Source organism: Eurosta solidaginis, chromosome 4 (genome assembly GCF_040869045.1).
Source record: "Eurosta solidaginis isolate ZX-2024a chromosome 4, ASM4086904v1, whole genome shotgun sequence".
Taxonomy (NCBI): Eukaryota; Metazoa; Arthropoda; class Insecta; order Diptera; family Tephritidae; genus Eurosta; species Eurosta solidaginis.
In genome coordinates, this window is record NC_090322.1 from 268,063,221 (window position 1) to 268,073,169 (window position 9,949).

Genomic DNA, 9,949 nt, shown 5'->3' on the forward strand with positions numbered 1-9,949 from the left:
GTGACACTCAAAACTCATACGCATCGTTGCAGAATGACTTTTTTGTTTTCATGGTATTTGATGAATATTTTCTCACTGACATAATACTGTTTTCACGCAGAAACTTAATGATCTCATTTCACCTGCTAATGAAATCGTAAATTTTTTGCTTTCACACAGAAGTAACTGCTCGATTAGTATGAAGGATGAGACAGACAATTATGGCGGAACGATACAAGGTGGGAGCATGGTGACATACCTACAAACAAAAAAAATTCCATGTACTTGTAAATTCGATGGACAAATGTTAAAATCGTACTGCGCCGGTAGTTGATGTATCAAATCAAATAAAAAAGGTTATAATCAGCTGTTCGATGCGGCCACCTTGTATCGTTCCGCCATGCAGACAATGACATTTGCTTTGACAAATGGCATTTTTAAGCACTGAACACACCAAAAACTAAGAAGCGGAAACGGAAGCGGAAAGCTGCCAACAAAGTTGCATTGTGCTTTTGACTTCATTAGGCATTCGATTAGCTACTAATGAAATAATAATAGATTCGAATTTTGTAGGGAAGATTGAGCTCAATAAGCGTCTTAATGTAGAAAACTGCCTTTATTATTCAATAAGCCGTCTGTGTGAAAACAGTATAAGACTTTTACATTCAGCGCTCATTCAGCAAAACAATTTGCATATAAATTTACAGAATCGCAGGAAAATTTAAAGTGTAAATTGTGTGTGCAAATGAGTTTTCAATGAGTGTACATTTTTCAGTTTTTCACAGTTAGGGAATTGGCCCCCTGGTAGCACCAATATAAAATTTCTCTTTTTAGATGGTGGTTGTCCACATTCTCTTTTCCCTAGCAGTGAAATTTATTTTATTAACATTTAAATAGTTTCACACGTAAACAAACTATTTATTTTCCTTACATTTTCTTCAAGTTGTTTACTCTTTCCGTGTTTTTGCTTTTAAATTAAATATGGCGGAATCTTTTATGTATATATGTATGTACACATATTTATTTCAGTGCTACTAACTCAAAAGTGGTTAGCTGTCAAAAAATCGACTAAAGAAAATAAAACGATCAGAACTGCTATACGGATCAGAAATTGATAAATAAAAAATAAATGTAAGGCGCGATAACCTCCGAAGAGATCTAAGGCCGAGCTTCTCTTCCAATTTGCGTCGTGCTCCTCTTGATTTTTCCCTACAAATTGGCCGGACGGGACCTACATGTTTTATGCCGACTCCGAACGGCATCTGCAAGGCAGATGAGTTTTCACTGAGAGCTTTTCATGGCAGAAATACAATCGGAGCGCTTGCCAGACACTGCCGAGGGGCGACCCCGCTTAGAAAAAATTTCTTCTAATTGAAAAATCTTATTTCTAAAATTTTGATGTTGCTTTGCCCGGGAGTTGAACCCAGGGCATACGGTGTGATAGGCGGAGCACGCTACCATCACACCACGGTGGCCGCCAAAATGTCAGAAATTGAACCAGATAAATATCAGGATCACAGCGTTGTTGCATTTGCATGTTAAATTTCTATCCGTATCTGGTTCACGCGTTGGAATGGTACTAATAATTTAGTTTCTAGGGATGGAACATATGTAAACGGTAAGATTCCTCGTGTTCCAATGAAAAATGAGCCAGACACGGATAGAGATTTAACATGCAATTGCAACAACAATGTGATCCATTGTTGTCGCATTTGCATATTAAATCTCTATCCGAATCTGGTTCACGTTTCATTGGAACACGAAGATTATATATTAGGGCCGTTCCATTGGTTTATCGAGCTCTGCCTCTGGCTCAAATCTCATTGGAACGATCTGGATCAACTTTATGAGAGCTGGCAGCACTAATATAAAAGATCTGTTTTGTAGAAAATAAGAAGATCCGTACACAAAATTTTAAGATACTGATAGAATTATTAACATTTAAATAGTTTCAAACGTAAGCAAACTATTTATTTTCCTTACATCATCTTCAAGTTGTTTACTCTTTCAGTGTTTTTGCTTTTAAATATGGCGAGATCTTTTATGTGTACACAAATGTACCTGTATTTAGTTCAGTGCTACAATGGCTGAACTATATGGTAGGCTCATCTCACCAGCTGATTTTATTTTTTTCATTTCACTGGAGTAGGGATTGTCAGAAGGAGATGGCAAACTTAAAAAGAAACCAACGAATTTACAACATTTTCTTACTACTTACAAATGCTACTAAGTTTTATGTTTTCATTCTATTCCATTCGTCTAACACCAACACGCTAATTTTGGCAATGTGAACAAAGGTATGTTATTGCTGTAGAGATGAGCCAACCATATAGTTGAGCCATGAGTGCTACCAACTCAAAATTGGTTAGCTGTCAAAAAATCTACTACAGAAAACGAAACGAACAGAACTGCGCAGTTATAGCGCTATACGGATCAGATATTGAACCAGATATATATCAGGATCACAACGTTGTTGTTGCATTTGCATGTTAAATTTCTGTCCGTATCTCGCTCAAGTCTCAATGGAACGTAACTATTGAGGACTTATTTTAGATTAATGCATGAGTCAAAGGAAATATTTTTTCTCAGTTTTGTTAAATGTGCGTGTTATACATTTTCGTTTTAATGTAGTATAATGTGTTTTGGTAAAAAAAAAAAGTGCAGTGTGAAACTTAAAAATTAAAATTAATTAAATTAAATAAACTTTTGTTTATAAAAATATAAATTTTGGTAATGTGCAATATTAAAATTTTAATTTACCTGAAATCTATTATCATAGTTGTTGTTGTTGTAGCGATAAGGTTGCTCCCCGAAGGCTTTGGGGAGTGTTATCGATGTGATGGTCCTTTGCCGGATACAGATCCGGTACGCTCCGGTACCACAGCACCATTAAGGTGCTGGCCCGGCCATCTCGGGACCGATTTATGTGGCCACATTAAATCTTTAGGCCATCCCCTCCCTCCCCAACCCCAAGTTCCATCAGGAGCTTAGGGTCGCCAGAGCCTCGTCTGTTAGTGAAACAGGATTCGCCGCGGATAGGTGAGGTTGACAGTTGGGCTTGGAGAAGCTATATGTTGCGCTGGCAACCTGCAGGGTTGCGCTACACAGCCCCTTAAATCTGGTATTTTAGTCACTTCTTACGACAGGCATACCTACCGCGGGTATATTCTGACCCCCCCCCCCCCCCCCCCCCCCCCCCTAACCCGCTGTGGGCTATTATCATAGTCGTATGATATAACGGAGCTACAAAACGGTACAATGAAAATAACTGTGAGACTTTTTACACAAAATGTACAGCCATATATATTCAATTAAAATATAAATTAACAATTTCAATAATAAAAATGAAATAAATACAGTACCAATAATACAATTAAACAAAATGTGCCGATATTTAATAATATTGTGAAATAAATTTATTATAAATACAAATAAGGATTAATTTGTATGACATAACGGAGTTAAGAAAATGTAAAATGAAAATTAATTGTGTGATTAGTTCCACTCAACATTTAATACAAAATCTAAAATAAAATATTAAGCATTTTATAATTAACACAAAACGGTCTTATCATACAAACAAAACATATTAAAACTTTAGTTCTTGAAATTATAAAAATTCAATTTATATATACTTAAAAAGTTTTTGGTTATTATTTTTAAATACATATAAGTGGGCATATATACATAATGTTATCTCTGCCATAAAAACTTCACAATTAAACAAATTTCTAAAATTCGAATTACAACTTTACAACAATTTAATTTATGCAACTCATACTGTTTTGATTACCCTGGCCATATGGGTGGAATGCCCGGCCATACAAATTGAAAACAATTTTTTCTGATTTGAAAATCGAAATAAGTAAAACAGGAAATATTCAAACGAAGCTAAAGGTTTTTCTAATCGTTAGTGGCTGAATGGTGATGTGGCTCTGCCATGACACGTCGCATGAAATGTTTGATGCAGCATTGTGCGCTGACAGGTTAGATTATATTTGTTTGCATGGCGAGCGACAAATAACGCATAACCAGCGCCATATGAAATGCAAAAATAGTATACTTTCAGCTCAATTAATTAGCGCAACAACAAAAATTTGGCATCCCTCATAAAATCCTTCACATAACCAATTTTTCATATAGATGCGTTTAACGCAATCCTTTGCAAAATTAGTGGATTGCATGTATTTTTATGGAGAACGGCAGATCGAGCGACACTAGCACCTTCTGATATGGTAAAGTACGCATCTTTTAACTTTTATTGCAAGCAAAGCATAAGAAGATGAAGTTGACATTTGATTTGGCTAAGGGTGCTTTCACATTTTACATGTGCAATTATTTTGCCACTTGTTGGTACTGTGAAAAATCTTAGTCACAGTTAAAAACTGCAATTTAACAAATGAATAGAATGCGAAATTTTCTATGCGAATGGGCAATGCGAAATAAAAAAAAAAAAAAATAAATGTAAGGCGCGATAACCTCCGAAGAGATCTAAGGCCGAGCTTCTCTTCCAATTTGCGTCGTGCTCCTCTTTATTTTTCCCTACAAATTGGCCGGACGGGACCTTCATGTTTTATGCCGACTCCGAACGGCATCTGCAAGGCAGATGAGTTTTCACTGAGAGCTTTTCATGGCAGAAATACAATCGGAGCGCTTGCCAGACACTGCCGAGGGGCGACCCCGCTTAGAAAAATTTTCTTCTAATTGAAAAATCGTATTTCTAAAATTTTGATGTTGCTTTGCCCGGGAGTTGAACCCAGGGCATACGGTGTGATAGGCGGAGCACGCTACCATCACACCACGGTGGCCGCCATGCGAAATAAACTTCCTTTATATTTACTAACGTCTTGCATGATTGTGGCGATATTAAAGGATTTCATAAGATTGCCTTGAACACATTTATATGAAAACATTATGTGGCTCGGCCATAAAAACAGCTGATGTGACAGGGCCTTAAGTTTCGCTACAAAAAGATGATGTGATCCAATATCAAAACAAAAACGGAAAAAATTAAAATTCCAAGCCGTATTCGTAATTTATTTTAAACAAAGTTGTAGTGCAAAGAGGTATTAGAAGTTTTAAATATGCCCACAAAATAAAAACTACCATTATTATTAAGAGCTTACTGAAACTATGGAGGAATATAATTATGCGCCACCCGCTCCACCAACAAAGTTACGGCACATAATAATCCAAAAATACTTAATCGCTTTACATCATTTTCGCAATACTGCTGAAAAAACATTCCAAGTACGACCTTTTTATTTTGATAATTATGTATTATGGCAGTACTTACAACAGCGGAGCATAATACAAATGAATAGTGACTTGGATATCGGTAGCAGCTACACCACCACAACTACACCAATGCTAGCATTTCTTAAACTGGAATTGCTCAATCAAATCCTTAATCGACGTCGTCAAATACTCTATTGGACATTTTACCTTATTCTAATATCACTTTGCTTTTTTGCATATCGATATCGTCTGGATTCACCTTCATCCGAACTTTCAACAAACCCATCGTTGTCTTTGTCGTCACCCGTACAAAGTGTTCATTCTTTTGTTTATCCCAGTATGCGCATGTGGCGTCGAATCACACTGCCACTAATAAAACGCTTTCCACGGTTAACAGAATTTCACGATGAATCGTGCCTAATGCAGAATCCTTTCTTCCAAGGCATTGATGTACTTAATTGTGATTCTTGCTCGTATGCGCAAAGTGTAGTTGACTTGTCCACAGAGATGACAGAGCCATCTCAACTTACGCAGACAAATGGGATAGAAAACAGTAAAACGGAAATATCCAATATGTTTGTGCCTTTTGTATTCAAGGTGAGTAGCATTATCTAATTCACTTTAACAAATTAATAAATTGTTTATATTAGATTAACCAAGAACCCATAGAACTCGAAGATTTCTATAAGATTTATGTTAGCAATCAAAAAACCTTTAAACGCGATGCATTTCGTGTACAATCTACTAATCCTGGTGTTACCAACCTGGAAGAACTTTTCAGCAAATTCAATCAATCGCATATCAGCGCAAATAATATAGGCACGTTTGAGGTTCATAATATGTGGCGATGCAATCGCATGTTGCCTGCACGTTTGTTACGCAAACTTTTTGCAAGCTCAACTCTTAGTTTGCCACGTTCTGGTATAGCGTTAGAACGATATATGGCTATAGATACAGCACAAGCAGCCGCATATACTTTACCCAACACGGAATGTCCTGATGTATATGTGCAGCAAGCACTCGGTGTACGCTACATTTTCCTACGCCCAACAAGTGAATGCCGACATCGTTGTCGCACCTTATCATTACGTTTACCACAAGCATTCGTGCGTAAGTATAAGATGGTATCCTTTTTCGCGTAATATTTGTTATATGTATATTTCGTGTAAATTCCACCTTGCAGTTAGCTATAATTGGCTATATTGGAAGCCAATTTCTGCACCCGATCCATTGGCCGACACGTTATCAATTTCTCTTATTGGATCATATTGTTAAGATATCTTTCACACTGCCTGTAAGCAAAGCCGATCGAATTAAGTGTATTTAACGTTCTGTGCTGTACGACATTTTTGTATTTATTATTCTTTCGAAATCGATTAAGTTATCATTAACATATTACACACATACATACATACATACCATATTTATTAAATGTACATAAATTGGTAAAGCAAAATGGCTCACCATACCCTAAAATATTTCATCTTTGCATATAATTGTAGTGACTACCCCATTCGAACCCTGCCGCAATATGTGGCAACATCATAGAACAGCTGAGTTTTAGCAACTACAGCCAACGTCTAGTAATACTTTGAATTTCAACGCATATATAATTTGGGAATTTCCCTTTTAAGATAAGACATTGTTCTTTTTAGTTTTAGTTTTATTTTGAGTTAATAAATATAGAATAATAAACATAATATTCTATAAGTGGTGACACACCAGCGGGTTAGGGGATCAGAATATACCCGCGGTAGGTATGCCTGTCGTAAGAGGCGACTAAAATACCAGATTCAAGGGGCTGTGTAGCGCAACCCTTCAGGTTGCCAGTGCAATATATAGCTTCTCCAAACCCAATTGTCAACCTCACCTATCCGCGGCGAATCCTGTTTCACTAACAGACGAGGCTCTGGCGACCTCAAGCTCCTCATGGAACCTGAGGGGGAGGGGAGGGAGGGATGGCGTGAAGGTTTAATGTGGCCATATAAATCGTTCCCGAGATGGTCGGGCTAGCACCTTAATGGTGCTGTGTGACAGGAGCGTACCGGATCTGTATCCGGCAAAGGACCATAACATCGATAACACTCCTCAAAGCCTTCGGGGTGCAACCTTATCGCTACAACAACAACATAAGTGGTGACCCCGACGACAACATAATAGTACAGCCAAATATTTTACGGTCGTTGCCGAAATCGATTCAGCTGTACTGGCACATGCCACCGACATTATTTCCTCGCCACCCATTGCAAACCAAGTGACGATGTAACAGCAGCCATGTCAGAGTTGGTGGATAGGCTAGATCGTTTAGAGAAGCGGGAGTTAATGTATAAACAGCAACGGATCGGAGCGCCTCGGCAACAAGGACGACCGACCAGCTCACGCAGTGAGAACACACGGGACACAAACCGCGATATCTGTTGGTATCATCATATTTTCGGCAAGAACGCAACACGCTGTCGGCCACCATGCGCTTTCACACCAAAGTTTTCGGAAAACTAGTCAGCCCTCGGTACAAAGCGGCTATGAACTCCAGCCGCCGTTACATTTGAGACAGAACGTCTTCAATGAAATTTCTCATCGACACGGGCGCGGAAGTTTCTGTTGTATCAAAACATCACGGTGAGAGTATGCAACCAAACGCAATGAAACTGGTTGCTGCAAACAATACTACAATTAATACTTTCGGCAAACTACAGATAACATTAGATCTCGGCCAACGACGGCCATTTAAGTGGTGTTTCATAATCGCCGACGTTGCGCATCCTATAATAGGTGCGGATTTCCTAAGACACTACGACGTGTTGGTGGATTTAAAAAACAAAGCAAAGAATCGACAACGCATACGCATACGCAAACGCAATTGCAAAGCCAAACCAAGGAATTATTTCCAAACAACCAACATAATTTTTTACGAGAACTACGACGGCATTTCGAGACCGTTCGACCAATACAAACGTCACAGCATGGCAAACCTGCGGTATTTGTTCCCAGGGATCTGCGCTTTTGTGGCCATGTTTTTCTACGTGAAGATACAATTAAAAACCGTTGAAAGTACATGATGGGCCATATCTGGGTGTTAACAGATACTGCAAGACATACACTATAATAATTGGTTCGAGGCCGGTAACCGTATCCATCGATAGACTTAAACCAGCTTATTTCACTAGAGAGTAATTAGCAGCAATAACACAAGCCACAAGTATTGATGCCAGCACAATGCCGGATTTTCTGGAAAGGGGGTGGTATAGTGACTACCCAGTGATCGACCCCTGCCACATTATGTGGCAACATCATAGAATAGCTCAGTTTTAGCAACTACAGCCAACGTCTAGTAATACTTTGAATTTCAACGCATATATAATTTGGACTTTCCATTTTAAGATAAGACATTGTTCTTTTTAGTTTTAGTTTTATTTTGAATTAATTTTAAACCTGTCATGTGTGCTTTAACGTTTTTTCCCACATGAAATTTTTTTTTTTAAATGGGCGACCACCACACCACACCGAAGATCCTGAGCTCATTCCCCGGGGAAGGCAATATCAAAATTTCAGAAACACGCCTTTTTTTTTATTAGAATAAAGTTTTTCTAAGCGTGGTTGCACCTCATTCGTAATTTGGCAAGTACTCCGAGTGTATTTCTTCCATGAAAAGCTTCTCTTCTGCCTTGCAGATGCCGGTCGGAGTCGGCATAAAATATGTAGATCCCGCACTGCTACAACAACAACATCCCGTCCCCCCAATTTGAAGGAACTATTAAAATAAGAGAAGCTCGCCTAAAATATCTTCTATCGCGCGTTTCGTTTATTATTTTTATAAAACATACAATTCAACAGCCCATGATGCAATAAACCAGACATATGAGCAGACAATACTCACCCTCATAAATTTAAGTGTTGCCTCTTGACCTTTAAGCATTTAGTTTTTTAGTATAAACAAGTAAGGAAGGCTAAGTTCGGGTGTAATCGAACATTACATAATCAGCTGAGAGCTACGGACCTAGGATAACCCTGGAATGTGTTTGTATGACATGTGTATCAAATGAAAGGTATTAAAGAGTATTTTAAGAGGGAGTTGGCCATAGTGCTATAGGTGGACGCCATTTAGGGATATCGCCATAAAGGTGGACCAGGGCTGACTCTGGAATTTGTTTGTACGATGTGGGTATCAAATGAAAGGTGTTAATCGGTATTTTAAAAGGGCGTGTGCTTAGTTCTATAGGTGGACGTCTTTTCGAGATATCGCCATGAAGGTGGACCTCGGTTGACTCTAGAATTTGTTTGTACGAAATGGGTATCAAATGAAAGGTGTTAATGAGTATTTTAAAAGGGAGCGGGCCTTAGTTCTATAGGTGGACGCCTTTTCGAGATATCGCCATAAAGGTGGACCAGGGGTGACTCTAGAATTTGTTTGTACGATATGGGTATCAAATGAAAGGTGTTAATCAGTATTTTAAAGGGGCGTGGCTTAGTTCTATAGGTGGACGCCTTTACGTGATATCGCCATAAAGGTGGACCAGGGGTGACTCTAGAATTTGTTTGTACGATATGGGTATCAAATGAAAGGTGTTAATGAGTATTTTAAAAGGGAGTGGGCCTTAATTCTATAGGTGGACGCCTTTTCGCGATATGGCCATAAAGTTGGACCAGGGGTGACTCTAGAATTTGTTTGTACGATATGGGTATCAAATTAAAGTAATGATTATTTTAATAGGGCGTGGGCCTTAGTTCTATA

The 9,949-nt window shown here is 38.4% G+C and overlaps 1 protein-coding gene across 2 annotated transcripts; it reads left to right on the top strand.

Moving 5' to 3' along the window:
* The first annotated feature begins 2,327 nt into the window (after positions 1 to 2,327).
* On the top strand, positions 2,328 to 6,915 carry LOC137251438 (uncharacterized). 2 transcript variants are annotated; one of them, XM_067786029.1, is made up of 4 exons: positions 2,328 to 2,709; positions 4,917 to 5,814; positions 5,868 to 6,327; positions 6,401 to 6,913. In XM_067786029.1, exons 2-4 carry the CDS (start codon positions 5,113 to 5,115, stop codon positions 6,490 to 6,492), a joined length of 1,254 nt encoding a protein of 417 aa, XP_067642130.1. In that variant the 5' UTR covers positions 2,328 to 2,709; positions 4,917 to 5,112; the 3' UTR covers positions 6,493 to 6,913. The 2 variants fall into 2 exon arrangements, with proteins under 2 accessions (XP_067642130.1, XP_067642131.1); XM_067786030.1 differs by lacking the exon at positions 2,328 to 2,709 and having other exon boundaries at positions 4,796 to 5,045; positions 5,099 to 5,814; positions 6,401 to 6,915.
* Positions 6,916 to 9,949: the final 3,034 nt, after the last annotated feature.

Bases quoted from the DNA above. Each gene is read 5' to 3' on its own strand.
- LOC137251438 (XM_067786029.1), top strand. From the start codon at position 5,113: ATGGAGGAATATAATTATGCGCCACCCGCTCCACCAACAAAGTTACGG. The intron at 5,815-5,867 runs GTGAGTAGCATT...TGTTTATATTAG, and splicing joins TTGTGCCTTTTGTATTCAAG to ATTAACCAAGAACCCATAGA. The intron at 6,328-6,400 runs GTAAGTATAAGA...TCCACCTTGCAG, and splicing joins TTTACCACAAGCATTCGTGC to TTAGCTATAATTGGCTATAT.